General features: G+C 47.6%; 1 protein-coding gene across 1 annotated transcript; it reads right to left on the reverse strand.

Moving 5' to 3' along the window:
* Positions 1 to 3,310: 3,310 nt before the first annotated feature.
* LOC101611315 (C-X-C chemokine receptor type 2) lies at positions 3,311 to 4,573 on the reverse strand. Its single transcript, XM_004662844.2, has one exon. The coding sequence runs from the start codon at positions 4,571 to 4,573 to the stop codon at positions 3,494 to 3,496; it is 1,080 nt and encodes a 359-aa protein (XP_004662901.2). The 3' UTR covers positions 3,311 to 3,493.
* Between the last annotated feature and the right edge of the window lie 14,238 nt (positions 4,574 to 18,811).

Consider the following 18,811-nt stretch of genomic DNA (forward strand, 5'->3'; position numbering starts at 1 on the left):
TAATACTGCCCCCTGCCATTTTCCCCTTTGAAACTCCATTCTCCATCATATCCCCTCCCCATCTCAGTCAGTCTCTCTTTTATTTTGATGTCATGATCTTTTCCTCCTATTATGAGGGTCTTGTGTAGGTAGTGTCAGGCACTGTGAGGTCATGTATATCCAGGGCATTTTGTGTCTGGGAGGAGCATGTTGTAACGAGTCCTAACCTTCCTTTGGCTCTTGAATTCTTTCTGCCACTGAGGTAGACTCTTGACGAGAGCTTCTGCTTACAGCCAGGGAGCTCTCTGCCTTCCAGCTTCTCCATGGGGCTGATCTGGTGAATTTCTTTTATTTTTATTTTTTATTTTTTGAAAGAAGGACGGAGAGAGAGAGAGAGAGAGAGAGAGAGAGAGAGAGAGAGAGAAATAGAGAGAGGGAGAGAGGGAATGGGCACACCAGGGCCTCCAACCACTGCAAATGACCTCTAGATGCATGTGCCACCTTGTGCATCTGGCTAACAGTTCTGGGGAATCAAACCTCGGTCTTTGGGCTTTGAAGGCAAGCACCTTAACCACTACACCATCTCTCCAGCCTGATCAGGTGAATTTCTGACCCTCCGTTCCTCTTAAAGTACCCCTGATGCTTCTGAGTAGCATCCACCTAAGGACCTGGGAACACTTGAAGGTCTCAAGGCTCAGTTCCTCCCGTGGCCCATGGCCCGCTGCAGGGCGGCTTGGGCTGGGTGTGAGGGGTCGGGTAGGTGGGTGGGTTTCTGTCTTCCAGTCACACTTGTCTGCATAGACTCTGTAACTAGCAATGAGGGAGTGCCTCCTCTGGAGCTCACCAGTCATGGTTGTGGTCCTATCCATCTTGGGGAAACGTTTTATTTTATTGAGGGGAAAGCATTTGTCCTTGTGAGATCTTCAGTGAGTGCTCTGCTTTAACTGTGAACCGGGTTGGTGCACGATGGGGTTATAACCACAGAGACACAGATAGCGGAGATTGCAAGTATGTCAAAGGTACCTAGTGAACTGGGAGGGGGAACTGGGAGCTCTGGCCTCCTCACTCCACTTGTATGCACTCTTGAGCACCAGGGATCAGGGGTTAGGGAACCAGGAGCTGGAAAGCTGGAGAGTCAGGGGCCAGAGGCCCTTGCACACTCTGGCTCAGAGGACTAGGGATTTGGGAACCCAGGGGCCAGTTAATCAGGAAACCCGAGCAAAAAGCCTGCTTCTGCAGCCCACATGCAGGGACCAGGTCATCTAAAGCCAGCAGCAGGGGTACTGGGACCAGGGAACTGGGAGGTGTGTGTGTGTGTGTTGGGGGGGGATGTGACAGGGAGATCTGGCCTACTCACTGCACATGCGCACCCTCTGGAGCAGGGGATCCTCTGGGAGTTGGGGTCCCAGGGGCCAGTCAATCAGGGAGGCAGAGCAAGGGCTGGGGCTCACCAATTAGTATAGATTGGCTGGCCAGTGTTGAATTTCTCATGAAGATCCCTGTTTCAGGGCCTCTGTTCACCCCCGCCTGGCATTTCTGTAGCATTTAAAATGCTTTTACTTAGAAGTGATGAAATAAATACTGGGCTACAAGGGGTCTATTTTAAAAAGACATTAATGATCACACTTTATAAGAAATAATCGGTAGATATTTTCTGCATTGGTTCAGTGGTTAAAATGCCTTTTTGGGGCTGGAGAGATGGCTTAACGGTTAAGCGCTTGCCCGTGAAGCCTAAGGACCCCGGTTCGAGGCTCGGTTTCCCAGGTCCCACGTTAGCCAGATGCACAAGGGGGCGCACGCGTCTGGAGTTCGTTTGCAGTGGCTGGAGGCCCTGGCGCGCCCATTCTCTCTCTCTCCCTCTATCTGTCTTTCTCTCTGTGTCTGTCGCTCTCAAATAAATAAATAAAATTTTTTTTTTAAAAAAAGCTATTTCAAATGAAGCTTTCCTTTAAAAAAAATGCCTTTTTGGACCCAGCTTTTTATTTTTTAAAACAGGTAAACTATAGATAACAACAATTACTGTCTTGACACTTTTTGAGATGCTGAGGATAAAGCCTAGGGCCCCATGAATGCTAAATTCTCTACCAATGAGCTACCACCCTCCCTTTAACCATCTTAAATGCACAGTTCAGTGGCATTAAGCACTTTCACACTGTTGTACTGTGACCACAATACTCATTTTCTGAACGTTTTCATCATCACAAATGGAGACTTGGCACCCATTAAACACTAACCCCTCGTTCTTCCCTCTGCCAGCCTTTCCATACCACGATTCTACTTTATTATTGCTAATTTTTTTATTTTTATTTTTTTCGAGGTAGGTTTCATTCTAGTCCAGGCTGACCTGGAATTCACTTTGTAGTCTCAGGGTGGCCTTGAACTCACGGTGATCCTCCTACCTCTGCCTCCCGAGTGCTGGGATTAAAGGTGTGCACCACCACGCCCGACTCACTATTCTACTTTCTGTCTCTGTGAATTTGGCCATTCTAGGTACCATTTAAGTGGAATCACAATATTTGTCCTTTTTGTCTTGCTTGTTTTATTTAGTATTGTGGTCTGAAGGCTCATGAATCAGTCCTTTCTTCATTTTTATTTTGGAATGATATCACCTTGCGTGTGTCCCCACATTCTGCTTATCTGTTCCTTTGCTGACCGTCATTTGAACCGCTTTTCACATAGTGTACGTCTTTTGCCTTTGCCTGTGTATTGTGAATGCTGCTAAGAACAGCGGCGTGCGGAGATCTGAACTCTCGCTTTCAATTCTTCTGGGTAGACACCTAGACGCGGATGTGCTGGACCACTAGTGAGTCTATATATAACGCATTAAGGAAAATTGCTATGCTCTTTCCCACTGTGGCTGAGCCTTTTTCCATTCCCACCAGCAATATACAAGAATTCCAGGGCTGGAGAGATGACTTAGCGGTTAAGCACTTGCCTATGAAGCCTAAGGACCCTGGTTCAAGGCTCGATTCCCCAGGACCCACGTTAGCCAGATGCACAAGGGGGCGCACGCATCTGGAGTTTGTTTGCAGTGGCTGGAGGCCCTGGCGCGCCCATTCTCTCTCTCTCTCTGCCTCTTTCTCTATCTGTCTGTCACTATCAAATAAATGCATAAAAATAAACAAGAATAAAATAAAAAAAAAGAATTCCAGTTTCTCTAATTCCTTGCTAACACTTGTTACAAGTAACACTCTCTCTCTTCTGATAATACCCATCCTAGTGGGTAGGAAGTGGTTTTTCATTGTGACTTTAATTTTTTACTTCTTAGAAAACAGAGCGTTTGGGGCCCGGTGGTAGGCTGGACCAAGCCTCTTTGTAAGCGTATGAATGTGCAAGGCGGTGTTGCAATGTGAGCCTGGTGGCCCTGTGGCCTCTGTACCTTCCTATGACCACAGTGGAGGGACCGGCTTGACAAATACCACAAACAAACAGCCTGGGGTCACGAGCTCTCGAGCAGTCAGGCCACTGAAGGTCAGGGAGGAACTGTGCGGGGCTGCAGCTTAGGTGGGCCGGCTTAGCGGGTACTAGAGGTGTTCCCCGAAGAAGAGGCAATGAAGGAAGGCCTGCTTTCTCTGGCTAGTAAGTCCTTGCTGACGAGCCCATAAGTGGCCATGATCTTGAGAAGCCCATAGCGAAACTTTTGGCCGATGAAGGCGTAGATGATGGGATTGAGGCAACAGTGGAGGAAGCTGAGGATCTCGGTGACATCGAAGGCCCTGTCGATTTCATGGCGGCGTCTGCAGGTCTCGGCGATCACCCGGGTTCTCATGAGCGTGTCTGCGAGCAGGACCAGGTTGTAGGGCAGCCAGCAGAGCAGGAAGACGAGCACAACGGCAAAGATGACCCTCATGGCCCGGTGCTTCTGGCCCATGTGGGCCTTGAACAGCGTGCGCAGCGTGAAGCCGTAGCAGAACAGCATGACCAGCAGCGGCAGGAGGAAGCCGAAGGTCTGGGGCAGGATGCGCAGCACCATCCGCCACTTGGTTGTGCTATTTCCCAGGTCCTCGTAGCAGATCGGGCTGAAGGAGGGTGGGTAGATGGCCTTGCGGATTATAAAGGGAGGCAGGGACAGAATGAATGACAGTAGCCACATGCTTAGGCATACAAACTTGACCAAGTGTCGCTTCTGGATCAGCGTGCGTGTGGCGTGGACGATGGCTAGGTAGCGGTCCACGCTGATGCAGGCCAATAGTAAGATACTACTGTAGAAGTTGACCTCCTTCAGGAGGGAGACCATCTTGCACAGGGCGGTGCCAAAGACCCAGCCGTTCACCTTGGAGGCTGCCCAGATGGGTAAGGTCAGGGCAAAGAGCAGGTCTGCGATGGCCAGGTTCAGCAGGTAGACGTCGGTGACAGAGCAGGTGCTGCGGCTATATAAGATGACCAGCATCACCAGGGAGTTTCCCAGAAGGCTCAGCAGGAAAACCAGGACGTAGATTGTGACCAAAGCTTGACTGCTGATTTCAAGGGATTCTGAGCGGCATGGAGCAGATCCAAACGCTTCAGAGGGCAGTTCAGAGCTGTAATTGTAATTACCAAAATCTCCACTGAGGAAATCTTCAATGCTGTACTTCTCCCAGTCGATTTCTCCCATTTTGAGGCAAACTTAAATCCTGCCAACAGAGGAGACACGACGGTTATTGCCTACCTAAGACACAGGGATACGAAAGCTTTGTTGCACAGGTGTGCATGTTACAGGGAGGTAGTTTCCGCTTCAGATTTGTGCATCAGAGAACAGTGAGATTATGAAACAAATTAGTAGTAGGTAGCAAGTTTTATCAAAAGACTAAAGTCCTCTTTAATACCAGGGAAGAATTGTTAGTATTTCCTATGATGTCACCATCACACAAAACTTTGTTGAAAGTTCCCTTTGCATAATCTCTAGTGAACGCTTGTCTTGGGTCCTGCTAAATTTCATAGCCACAGATGTGAGACACCCTTCATTTGGGGAGTAAGCAGGCAAACCTATTGGTTGTCCCTGGAAAAGAATCAAGCTGAAACATTAACGCCCTTGTCCACATTTCTGAAAGTTACAGTATTCTAGGAGTTTGGGGGCATAGCTCAGTGGGTAAAGTACTTGCCTTTCAAGAATGAGGACCTCAGTTTAATCCTTAATACCCACCTAAAATGCCAGGTGTAGTGATGCACACTTGTAAACCCAGCACTGGGAAGGCAGGCAGGTGTAACCCTGAATCCTGTTGGCGAGCCAGTCTAACCTACTCAGGCCACTGAGACACCCTTTCCCAAAGAAGTGGCTATATTCATGCTGATAAGACCTGAGGTTGTCCTTGGCTCCCACACACACCTGCACACACGTGTGCCCACATACGCATGAACATGCATATACATACACACAAAACACACACAGAGAATAGAGAAAAATTAAAAGAAATGTTCTAGAAAAATTGTCTAAACATATCGCACCATGGAATTTATGCTAGCTTATGCTAGAAGAAACTTTGGTCTGTTAACAAAGTCTACTGTTTGTCTTCTGGGAAGAAGGAGGCATGATCTGGAAGTATCTGCCTAGCTTGAAAAAGTGTAAAAGGTAAGCTGGTGGCTGACTGATCCTCCAAGTAAGTGGAAACAGAACAGGTTATTTTAAACTGGTAAGAACAGGTACTTTGCTTGATCTCAGCCAAGGGTGGAGAAATGATGTCGCAGATGATTTGAGAGCTCTGGACAGTCATATTCTACCATGTGAGAATGAGTCAGTATTCTGCTCCCAGAATAAGGGGCAGAGGTGGCAGGAAGTAAGGGAGATAGGTGGAGACACATTGCCCTTGGCATGGTGACTTTCCAAGCATGGTGGGGACCTTTCCTGTCTTACCAGCATAGCTTCTTCTGTCCCTGGCTCCCTGGCTCCGCCACAAGTTCAAGGCCATCCTTGATTATATATGGAATTCAAGGCCAGCCTGGACTACATGTAACTTTGTCTCACAAAAAAGGAGGGGAGGGCTGGAGAGATGGCCCAGTGGTGAGATTGATTGCTGTATAAGCATGAAGGTCTGAGAGGGCCTGAGAGAGTCTGAGTTTGATCGTTAGTTCCTATGTAGAAAGCTGTGTGTGATGGTGCATGCCTATAACCCAGTCTGCAGGGGGAGCAGACAGGAGACACAAAGGGGACAGTCTGACCCCAAAATGGCAGCTCCAAGTTCAGAGAAACAAGGAAACAAGTAGAAGAGCAAATGAAGAGGACCCCTGATGGTCTCCTCTGGCTTGCACACATGTGCATATACCATGCACACATGACACTACATGCCACCCTGTGCGCGCGCACACATGCACACACACACACACACACACAAATTAGCAAGCTTCTTCCTTGTCCTGCCCATCATATGGAGCAAAGAAGAAAGTTGAAGAAAGCAATGCCCTTTTCCTCCAAGAGTGATGGAATTCTTAAGCTCCGCTGCCCCGAGAAGACATTGCTTTCCCTTATCGGAGATGGTGGCCAGATAAATTGCCTCCCTTGCAAGCCAGGACCGGAGAGAGAAGATTGGATCAGTCAGTGAACCTAAACAAAAAAAAAACCAAAGCATGTGATGACGAGGGTGTGGCCTTGCCTGGCCAGAAGGATGGGAGGCAGCGGGAGAGGCAGGTGGTACAGCTGGCTGGACCAGTGTGATTGGCAAGACTTGAAAAAAGTCATTGGTTCTGCAGTCCCATGGTCAAGGGAGAATTTGCTCAGAGAGCTGGCTTAATGGTTAAGGTGCTTATCTGCAAAGCCTAAGGTCCCAGGTGTGATTCCCCAGGACCTACATAAGCCAGACGCATAAGGTGCATGCGTCTGGAGTTCATTTGCAATGGCTGGAGGCCCTGACATGCCCATTCTCTATCTGCCTCTTTCTCTCAAATAATTTTTTTTTTTAAAAAGAAAATTTGCTCAGAGACCAAAGGTAGTGCCCAATGGAGACATAGGGTCAAAAGTGGACCACCTTTGAGAGCAGATGATCAGGGGATCAAGAGATTAAGGGGACGGATGAGCCAAGAGAAGCCCCACCTTGGAGGGAGAAGCAGTGTGTGGTGGATACAGAGAGCATGCTGAGCACAGGCTCGGTGGGGGAAGCCAGGCAGAGGCAGCCAGGGCTGCTGCCTGATGAGGTCAGATGAGACCTGCGGGGCGCATGGCCCGGGCCAGTTCTGCCTCTGAGCCAGTGTTGGGGCTGCAGTGAGTTGCAGGGATGCAGGGGAGCTTCTACTCCACCCAGGCACCAAGCGTGAGGCTTCAGGAGGAGACCATGCAGGTCAGAATGGATGGGGGAAGTTCAGGAGGGGCCTGTGACCTCCCGCCATGGGAGACAGCAGAGTGTTTGTGGCTGGTGTTTCCATTTTAATTTACCAGTCTCTAGAGGGAATGGGCGGGTGGCTAAAGGAACACATGAAAGAGAAAGGATGGGGAGATGACTTATTTGAGATCTGCTTTTTTTCCTTTCTGCATCACCAAGGGTAGGATTAGCCCACTTACTAGTAGGAAGATGAAGCCCAGAGAAGTTCAGCAATGAGTTGGTGATTCTCAGGCTGCAGCTGGATTCCAGTTCCATTTCTATGATTCTTAGTCTATTTTTATTTAAAAAAAATATTTTTGAGGTAGGGTCTTTCTCCAGCCTAGTCTGACCTGGAATTCACTATGTAGTCTCAAGGTGGCCTTGGACACACAGTGATCTTCCTACCTCTGCCTCCCGAGTGCTAGGATTAAAGGTCTGTGCCACCATGCCTGGCTTTTTAGATATTTTCATTTACTTATTTGAGAGAGAAGAGAGTGAGGGAGAGAGAGATGGAGAGAGAGAGAGAGTGAGAGCAAGTATGGGCACACCAGGGCCTCCTGCCATTGCAAACAAACTCTAGATATATGTGCCACTCTGTACATTTGGCTTTATGTGGGCAGTGGGAAATTGAACCTGGGCTATCAGACTTCACAAGCAACCATTTTTAACCACTGAGCCATTTCTCCAGCCCTTGTAATCTATTTTATTTCATTTTTATTATTGAGAACGTCCATAATTATAGACAATAAACCATGATAATTCCCTTTCCCCCACCTTCCCCTTCACAAGTCTACTCTTTATCATATCGCCTCTCCCTCTCAATCTGTCTCTCTTTTATTTTGGTATCATCATCTTTTCCTCTTATTGTACTGGTCTTGTGTAGGTAGTGCCAGGCACTGTGAGGTCATGGATATCCAGGCCATTTTGTGCCTGGAAGAGTGCATTATGAGGAGTCCCACCCTTCCTTTGGCTCTTACATTCTTCCACAATGGAACCTGAGCCCTGGAAGGTGTGATAGAGATGTCTCAATGCTGAGCACTCCTCTGTCACTTCTCCTCAGCACCATGGCACTTTCTGAGCTTTTAATATGTTTTTAAAAGATCATGCTTAGCTGGGCATGGTGGCTACTGTCTTTAATCCCAGTACTTGAGAGGCTGAGGTAGGAGGATTGCTATGAGTTTAATAATAGTCTGGGCTACAGAATGAGTTCCAGGTCAACATTGTCTCGAATGAGACCTTGCCTCAAAAAAAAAAAAAAAAAAAAATGCACATAAAGGTTTACAGCCCAGGGGAGACGGCTCCACTGGTAAGAGAGCCTGCTGTTCAATCTGAGGAGCTGAGCTCTGTCCCCAGACCCACATGGGGACACGCCTGTAATCTCAGTGCGCTGGGTGGCAGAGGCAGGAGGCTCACTGGAACTCCTTAGTCATCCAGTGTCTCCAAAAAATGGCAAGCTTCGGGTTTGGTGAGAACTCTCCTCTGGCCTCTACAGGCATGGGAATCTGCATATGATCACATGCACATACCACATATATTATGAATGCAGACCAAAAAACCTTCAAATTAAAAAAAAAAAAACAGGGATGGAAAGATGGCTTAGTGGTAGGGCACTTGCCTGCAAAGCCTAAGGACCCAGATTCAATTCCTCAGTACCCACATAAGCCAGATGCACAAGGTGGCGCATGCATCTGGACTTCATTTGCAGTATGCCTAATCTGTATCTGCCTTTCTCCCTTCTTCTCCCTCCCTCCCTCTCTCTTGCTCAAATAAATAGTTAAAATAAAATAATTTTAGAAACCATCCTATGTCATATGTTAGGTCTATTTGTTGGTATTTTGTTTTATTCACTTATTTTCTTGCTGAGGATCGGTGCCACATGTTAAACATACACTCTTGCTGCTGAACTACTCTCCTAAACTTGTTTTGTTTTTAAACTTTATTCTAGTTTATTAACTTATTTGAGAGAGAGAGAGAGAGAGAGAGAGAGAGAGAGAGAGAGAGAGAGAGAATGTGTGCGCCAGGTCCTCTAGTATTGGGGAATTGAACCTGACTCCTTAGGCTTTGCAGGCAGATGACTTAACCACTAAGTCATGTCTATAGCCCTACGCTCATAGTTTTAAATTAAGTTCTTGAAATATCATTAAGTCAATGTGGGCATAGTTACTTCTTATTGCTTGGAAGCTTGCCATCTTTTGGCATTCATTATGCTACAAATTAAAGAAAAAGTCGTTGTTGGCCAGGTATGGTGGTATACACCTTTAATCCCAGCACTCAGGAGGTTGAGGTAGGAGGATTACTGTGAATTTGACACTAGCCTGGGACTACAGAGTGAATTCCAGGCTAGCCTGGGCTAGAGTGAGACCCCTCCCCCCAAAAAAAAGTCATTGTTGGAATGGTAAACCAAACACCCTTAAACCGACCATACCACCACATACTCCAAACAGAGCAGGAACCGCGTGATTGAGGGAAAATGCCAGTTTCTTGGTGACTCACAATAGCCCAGACACTCCATAGGTAAGATGAATTCTAGCCAAGTACAGGAAATGCTATAGCATGTGGGCATTGATAAGCTCCCAGAAATTTCAGGTAATATCTAAAAATAACAAATAATCCAGGAATTTTACGATGATTCCAATTCTATTCTCTCAAGAGACACAGTCTACAAAGACTTGCATAGAAATCAGGAGTAGGGGAGTCCACAGTGCCTGATGCAGCCTCAGACCTAAAAGGGTACAGGCCGAGCGAAGACGGTGGTTACATGTAGCCCTGAGTGGTTGCTGAAGGGGGGCTGGAGTTCTTCCTTTGGGGTAGGGAGGTCTAATGAGGAGGGTGGAGGGTGAGGGGCCAAGCCAGGGAGGGGTCATGTGATCTAGATCAGGCTGGGCACTCCGGGATAGAGAGAAAGAGAGATGTTCTCGGTGGTGACAGGGATGTTCCAAGACTCACCAGGACGTGGGCTTTTCACCTGTAGGACGCTTCCAGCAGGACAGCTGTGACCCGTGAAGGGTAGTGGTGGTGAGAACTCACTGGAGGAAGTGAGCGGTAGATTAGATTGCTCAAGCTGGGGAGGAGCTCTGGAGGGTGTGGGATGCTTTTGATATCCTTGATTAATTCATTCCCAGGCCAGCCCTGGGATAGTGTTGCTTCTTGGACTCAGAAGGTCTGGACTGGGAAGTGACGTGGGGAGTTTGCCAGCCAGTCTTTACAAGTTACAAAGGAGGAAACAAAGGCCCCAAAAAAGGGGTTTGCCAGGACCACACTATCTTCCTCTCTTTACCAAGACCTCACAGGCCCTGGTCCTTGCAGCTGACTGGCCTGACTTTCCTCCCCAGCTGCCCCCTGCGGCACCATCTTGTCACTCAGCAGCAGGGTCACTCTCTCTGACTCAAGGCAGCGGAGGTGGAAACAGCTGCTGGCACGTTTTCTCCTTATCTCCCCTCTCCTCTGTGTCCTTCAGGCAAGCACCTTAACTGCTGAGCCTTGTCTTCAGCCCATCCTCCTGATCCTTCAAAAACCACCCAGACTCCTTCTCCATGCCGTGTCTCTTTAAGAATCCTCACCCTGGAGTGACTGGGGCCCCATCCTTCCCTCTTTTGTCTTTTTGTTGTTGTTGTTTATTTTTATTTATTTATTTATTTATTTATTTATTTGAGAGCAACAGATGAGAGAGAAAGGCACAGAGAGAGAGAGAGAGAGAGAGAGAGAGAGAGAGAGAGAGAGAATGGGTGCACCAGGGCCTCCCGCCACTGCAAATGAACTCCAGACACATGCACCCACTTGTGCATCTGGCTAATGTGGGTCCTGGAGAGTTGAGCCTCAAACCAGGGTCCTTAGGCTTCACAGTCAAGTGCTTAACCGCTAAGCCATCTCCCCAGCCCCCTCTATTGTCTTTTGCTTCTCTCCCCAACCATCGGCTCTGACCATGAGCTCACTTTGGGGTGTTGCTCTGCTTTCTTGGCTTACACACCTGACAGTGCGTTTGAGAAGTCCAGCCAGGTAGCACCTCCCACCCACCCACCTTTGGAGCCAGGGCCCTCTGATATGGAAAGACTTCATTTTGGGAAAAAAAATGAAAAATCCCACCTGGGTGCAAACCTGTTTTGAAAACAGCACTGAGTGGCACCAAGAATGTACTCTGTACCCTTTGCAACTGAAAGGAAATGAAATTTGCTACTGCACATGAATGATTACAGCCAGGAACCCTCATTCCCTACTCCCTCCCAAAGACCCTTCAGGGGACCATGCTGCTATCTGACCATCTCTCCTTACAACCATCTCCTGCTTACTGTATTCCAGGGCTGGAGCACACTTGCTGAGATAGCCTACCCTGAGCTCAGGGTTCAGCAAAGATCCCTCAGTATTTGTCACCCCTCTCTCCCCTGTTGGGGAATATGATGGCACCTGGATAGTCCATACTAAAACCAGATAGAGCCTCAATATGCCGATGGGAGCAGAGTGGGGTGTGAATTTCCCTTTCTGACTCTCAGTTTACTTACCTATCACATGGAGCCAATAGTAGATTTCAACTCATCTGGTTGAAATGGCAATGAAATGAGTGATTCCTGGTAAGTACTCACATCTACCCAAAGCATAGTGTTAGCTTGTACTGTGATCTTTGGTATTGACATAGTTTGTGGTGACAGGGTCTCTCCTACCACATCCCCAGTCAAAGTCAAAGTCAGGGGAGAACAATAGCAAGCCTGCTTTTCAGGGTTGACGCCAATGAGCATCTCTGCCCTGACCTGGATGACAGTAGTTGTGATAGCTAAAACTGGAGGTGCCTAAGAGCTCTAACTTTACCTACCTTTGCAGGAAAAGGGCTTTTCAAAATTTATCTTTTGAAATATGTACATATTAATTAAATTAATTAATTAATTTATTTAAGAGAAAGAGAGACAGAGAGAGAGTGAGAGAGAGAATGGGTGTGCCAAGGCTTCCAGCCACTGCAAACAAACTCCAGATGCATGCGCCCCCTTGTGCATTTGGCTTATGTGGGTCCTGGGGAATTGAACCAGGATCCTTTGGTTTTGCAGGCAACAGCCTGAACGGCTGAGCCATTTCTCCAGGCCAGAATCTGTATCTTTTGAGGCTGGAGAGATGGCTCAGTGGCTAAAGCACTTGCCATGCAGGTGTGGAGATTAGAGTTTGAGTTCCCAGAATCTACATAAATGCCGGTGGGTGTGGCCTCCTGCTTCTAATCCCAGTACTTAGGAAGCAGAGACAAGATCCCTGGGGTTTGTCTAGCCAAACTGGCACATAGTTGGCAAGCTCTGGTTCCAAGTGAGAGACCTTGCCTCCTGCTTTGGTGAATAGGTGGAGAATGACTAAGGAGCACACACGCAGACATACACACACAGATTTTTAAAAGTGCCTTGCTCAGTCCTCATGACAGCCCCGTGAACCCCGCTCTTTCTGGAGGAGGAAACCAGGACTCAGGAGGTTAAGCAACTTACCTAGCATGACACAGCTGAACTGGGGTTTTAAACAGCTAGGAAGGGGTTAAGCACTTTCTAAAAGATTGTTCAAAATCTGTTCTTAAATAATCTATTCTGCCCAGTGCTACAAGGAGCTGGATCCCAGCCTTGGGTTTCCTGGCCATATTGTACCTCTGTCCTCAAGAGTCAGATATCATCCGTGTTGGACAAGCATCCAGATTGGATATTTCCCAATTCCCCACTTCTTGTTTTTTTGTTTTGAGAGAAGTCTTGCTGTAGCGCAGGCTGGCCTTGAACTTGCCATCTTCTTGCCTCAGCTTCCTGCATGTTAGCATCCTAGGCATGTGCCACCACCCTTTAGCAACTGCCCTCTTGTTGATGTTCCTCAGGTTTTGCTGTCACCACACTCAATGAATGCATGTGTGTAGGGAAGAGGGAGGGGTGACAAAATGGTTTTGAGGCTGGCGATGTAACCAGGTTGGTAGAGTGCTTTCCTAGTATGCTCAGTGCCCTGGGTTCAATTCCTAGCACCCCATGCACTGGGCATGGTGGCATATGCCTGTAATCCTAGTACTCAGGAGATGGTGGCAGGAATATCAGAAGTTCAAGGTCATCCTTGGTACATAGTGAGTCTGAGGCAAGCCTAGGTTACATGAGATCCTATATTAAAAGAAAGAAAGGGGGCTGGAGAGATGGCTTAGCGGTTAAGCGCTTGCCTGTGAAGCCTAAGGACCCCGGTTCGAGGCTCGGTTCCCCAGGTCCCACGTTAGCCAGATGCACAAGGGGGCGCACGCGTCTGGAGTTTGTTTCCAGTGGCTGGAGGCCCTGGCATGCCCATTCTCTCTCTCCCTCTATCTGTCTTTCTCTCTGTGTCTGTCGCTCTCAAATAAATAAATAAATAAAAGAAAGAAAGAAAGGAAGGAATGAAGGAAGAAGGAAAGAAAGACAAAAAGAGGGTTGGGGAGAAGGCTCAGTGGATAAAATGCCTCTGCACCACTCTGAATATCTGAATTGGGATCCCCAAGCCCCTCATAAAAAAATGCTGTAGGAAGCCAGGTGTGTTGGTTCACACCTTAAATCCCAGCACTTAGGAGGATTGCCATGAGACTACATAGTGAATTCCAGGTCATCCTGGGCTAGAGTGAGACCCTACCTGGAAAGATAAACACACACACACACACACACACAAATCAGAGCTAGAGAGATGGCTTAGTGGTTAAGGCACTTGCCTGTGAAGCCTTAGGACCCAGGTTCCATTTTTCAGGACCTGCATAAGTCAGATGCACAAGATGGCACATGCATCTGGAGTTCCTTTGCAGTGGCTAGAGGCCCTGGTGTGCCCATTCTCTCTCTAATTAAAAATAATAATCTGGAATATGTGCCATGCAGGCAAAATCCAAAATACACTTCCACTCACCCTAAATAAATAAATAATAAATATTTTTTAAAAGAAAAGAGAAAGGAAGAGGGCTGCGGAAATAGTTCAGACAGTAAAGTGCTTGTCTTGCAAGCATGAAGACCTGAGTTCTATCCCTAGACATTTTAAATAGCCAGGCACAGTGGTATGTGCTTGTAATTCTGGGACTGGAGAGGGAGAGATAGGAAGCTCCCTAGAGCTCACTGGCCAGCCAGTCTGTTCTACTTCATGTCAGGGCAGCTAAAGACCTTGTTTCTAAAAACAAAACACAAACAAACAAACAAAAAACAGGTGGGTAACATCTGAAGGGACACCTGAGGTTGTTTACTGGCTTCCACAAGCACGGGCACACAGGTGTACATGAACTCCCCCACATACATATGTACCCCCACACAGACACACCCCCCTGCCAATCCTGTCCTGCCATTTAGGATCAGATTGGGGCATTTCTCTTTAGACCTTGGGAACTCTTCTGGTATACAGGAAGTTGTTCCAGGTCTTTCCTGCCCAGTACAGTCGTGGTAGTCCATCTAGCTCTCTAAATGAAACGTAACTCAAGTAGTTGTTTCAAGGGCTCAGTCGCCAGTGTGACCAGTGGCTACCATATTGGACAGTGCAGTGATGGGACATGCCACACTGTCTGTGCGTGAGGACCTGGTGATGTCAACTCTAAGTCTCTGCAATTCAGAGCCTCAGGGAAGACAGAGGTTTCCAAGGTCCCTTTGACCAGAAATATACCCCAGCAGCCCCAAGACTGGAGGGATCACCTACCTGGGGTTTCTCCACGCTGCTGTTGTAAATGGAGTAGCCACTGACACCCCGGCTGTGACTCAAGGCTTGGTAGCAGTCGCGACTGTGCTAGGGAAGTGAGTGAGTAAGAGGCTTTGATAGGCAAGCGCCTGACCTGGCTGCTGAAGGGGAAGTCCTTTAGGTTCTCAGGGCAGGGTCCCACCCATGGGGGTAGGTGTCCCACAAACAGGCAGCGAAGGTCTGTCCTGGGACTCTTTTCTCAGTCTTGTTAGTAGGAACTTCTTTAGAAGGAAGATGTGGGCACCTCAGCCTCCTGTTGGTGGGTTTGTCTGAACTTACTATTACAATGCCTTCCTTCCTCTCAGGATTAGCATGGGAAGTATATCTTGTATTTCTTTTTTTCTCTTCCCTTCCTTTCTCCTTCTCGCCCTCTCTCTCATCTCTCTGTCCTGTCTTCCTTCTCTCTCTCCCCTTCCCTGCTCCCTTCTTCCCTTCCTCCCTCCTTTCCTCTCTTCCTTCCTTCCTATTGCAAGCCTATGATGAAGTAGAGGGTTACGTTAATTACTGCACTTTATTCACTCTTCACACATGTTCATCGGGCCACAAGTTCCCTGTTGTCCAATCCTCTCAGCTGCAGCCCAGCAACTCACCAGCCAGGACACAGGCCGTCAGTTGGAGGGGTTTGGACCAGCGGGTCTCCTTCTCCCAATGGGGCCTCCCATGGGCTGTTCGTAACGTGGAGTCTGCCTCTGGGTTGAGTGATGGATTCTTCAACTTTTGGTGGGTTCTTATACTCTTTTTCTCTGGTCCTTATATCCATAGTTCTGTTAACCACCTTAGGGTTAGATCATTTGTATATGAGTGCACTGCCGGCTGTGGCCACGGTCACTGGCTGCCATGGTGACGTCATCATTGCTAGGCAAGTGCCTTATTTTATCTACACTTAACTAGTAACTAACTGGTGCTCCTAACTCTCCCCTCTCTCCCTCCTTTCTTCCCTCCCTCCCTCCCTCCTTCCCTCTCTCCCTTCCTTCCTTCCTTCCTTCCTTCCTTCCTTCCTTCCTTCCTTCCTTCCTTCCTTCCTTCCTTCCTTCCTTCCTTCCTTCCTTCCTTCCTTCCATGCTGTGGCTTGAACCTGTGAATCAGACCCAGGACCTTGCTCATACTAGGCAAATGCTTTTCCACTGAACTATGTCCTCAGTCCCACCCCCCACCACCATGTCCCTTCTGTTTCTTTTGAACCATCGTGTACCCTCATCCTTGACAATCCTGCCTTCTGTTCCCCATGTCCCCAGTGGTTCTGTTTCTTTGGCTCTGATTTTATGTGTGTCTTCCTTCCATTCTCTTTGTCCAGGACCCTTTAGTTTTTTTTTTTTTTAAGCTATCTTTTAGCCCCCTTAATAGCCATTTATTGCCACCTCTGAGTCTGCCCTAACATCTTTGTGACTATCAGGTGATCTGGTGAAACCTTTTTGAAATGTACTAGCAGACCATCAGCTGCCACCAACTCCAAAGCTATGCATGCGCCATCCGAGAGCAGCCAGAGCCCAGAGCAGGCACTGAGGAGGTGGCTCAGCGGTCAAAGGCACTGCTTGCAAAGTCTGCCAGTCTGAGGTTCAAGTGCCCAGTCACCCATGCAAAACAGGACAGGCATATGTTTGCAGTGGCAAGAATCATGCGTGCACACACACACATAAATAAATATTTTTTAAAAGCCCAGGGCTGAGATTTCCCTGCTTTGATAGAACTTGCTTACCTGATATTTCCACCAATGGACCTGAGAAGTGCTTCAGTTTATGATTTTTTTTTTTTGTTCTGAAAGTATAAGATAGTCATGAAATTGTTAATACACTGAAACACAGAACTTAGGGTCACTGAAATCCGTGTTCCTGGACCATGGTCACTCATATTTGGCCCCAGAATAAGCTGTCTGTAAGCTGTGTGATTTCTGTTGCCTGTGATCTATGGATGGCTTCCTTTTTCAGGCAAACTCATTGAGAAAGCAGCAGTTGCTTTACTTCCTCCCTTCCCATTCACTGTTCAAAATACACACTGCCGCAGGGTGTGGTGGCCCACGCCTTTAACCCCAGCACTCGAGAGGCAGAGGTAGGAGGATCACCATGAGTTCCTGGCCACCCTGAGACTACAGGTTAGCCTGGGCTAGAGTGAGGCCCTACCTCAAAAAAAAAAAAAAAAAAAAAAACCCCACAAAAATAAATAAATAAATAAACACACTGCAAGGAGCTCTTTCCCATACTGCTCCTTAGAAATGGCCATCACCAAATGACCAGTGATCCCTGAGACAGTAAGGTAGCAAATCTCTCCCTTCAGTGAAACTGATTTCGTGTTACTAAAACAAAGCGTGCAAATAGGAAAGAAGACAAGCAATAACGAAGCATATATGACCAAACTTGGGAGTTTCTCTTTCTCCCTTCATCGTTCACTCTTCTCTTTCCTCCAGATAATTACTATCCACACTTTGTTTTGTTTTTATTAATTTAAGTTTTTTATTTTATTTATTTATTTTTTGGTTTTTCAACGTAGGGTCTTAATCTAGCCCAGGCTGACCTAGAACTCACTATGTAATCTCAGAGTGGACTCGAACTCATGGAGATCCACCTACCTCTACCTCCCAAGTTCTGGGATTAAAGGCATGCACCACTATGCCTGGCTAAAAATTTTTTATTTTTGAGAAGGATGCAGAGAAGGAGAAAGAGAGAGAGAGAGAGAGAGAGAGAGAGAGAGAGAGAGAGAGAGAGAGAGGAAGGGAGGGAGGGAGGGAGAGAGGGAGAGAGAGAGAATGGGTGTGCCAGGGTCTTTCAGCTGCTGTGAATGAACTACGGACATGGGTGCCCCCTTGAGTGCATGTGCAACATTGCACACTTGTGTCACTTTTACGTCTGGCCTTACGTGGGACCTGGAGATTTGAACAAGCGTTCTTAGGCTCTGCAGGCAAACACCTTAACTGCTAAGCCATCACTCCAGCCCTGTTTGTTTTTTCACTTTTTGGTTTTTCAAGGTAGGGTCTAGCTCTAGCCCAGGTTGACTTGAAATTCACTATGGAGTCTCAAACTGACCTCGAACTCAGTCATCCTCCTACCTTGGCCTCCTGAGTGCTGGGATTAAAGGTGTGTACCACCATCCTGCGGGGTGCTTCCTGCCACCGCCAGCTGTTTCTCTCTGCTAAGGATGCTAAAGGGAGCCAGCTTCTCTCAACAGCAATGGAGCGTCCCCTGGATCTGTAAGCCTGAAACAAACGCCTTCCTCCCATAAGCTGCTTCTGGTCGGGTGTTTGTCCAGCAAGACAAAGGTAACCGCAACAGTGCTTTATCCACTGAGCCATCTCCCCAGCCTTGTCTTATTCTTTTTTTTTTAAATAATTTTGTTCATTTTTATTTATTTATTTGAGAGCAACAGACAGATAGAGAAAGAGGCAGGTAGAGAGAGAGAGAATGGGTGTGCCAGGGCTTCCAGCCACTGCAGACAAACTCCAGACACATGCGCCCCCTTGTGCATCTGGCTAACATGGGTCCTGGGGAACCGAGCCTTGAACCAGGGTCCTTAGGCTTCACAGGCAAGCGCTTAACTGCTAAGCCATCTCTCCAGCCCACCTTGTCTTATTCTTGGGAAACTTTTTTTTAAATTTATTTTTAAATTTTTATTTATTTAGTTGAGAGCAACAGATGAGAGAGAAAGAGAGAGAGAGAGAAAGAGAGAGAGAGAGAAAATGGGTGCACCAGGGCCTCCAGCCACTGTAAATGAGCTCCAGACGCATGCTCCCCCTTGTGCATCTGGCTAACATGGGTCCTGGGGAGTCGAGCCTCGAACCGGGGTCCTTAGGCTTCACGGGCAAGTGTTTAACCGCTAAGCCATCTCTCCAGCCCACCTTGTCTTATTCTTTACGATGACTGTGTCACAGTCCAGGCTGTGGAGTCATCCTTTGCTGGGTCACTGTCTCTCGG

The sequence above is a fragment of the Jaculus jaculus genome, chromosome 4, assembly GCF_020740685.1.
Source record: "Jaculus jaculus isolate mJacJac1 chromosome 4, mJacJac1.mat.Y.cur, whole genome shotgun sequence".
Classification (NCBI taxonomy): Eukaryota; Metazoa; Chordata; class Mammalia; order Rodentia; family Dipodidae; genus Jaculus; species Jaculus jaculus.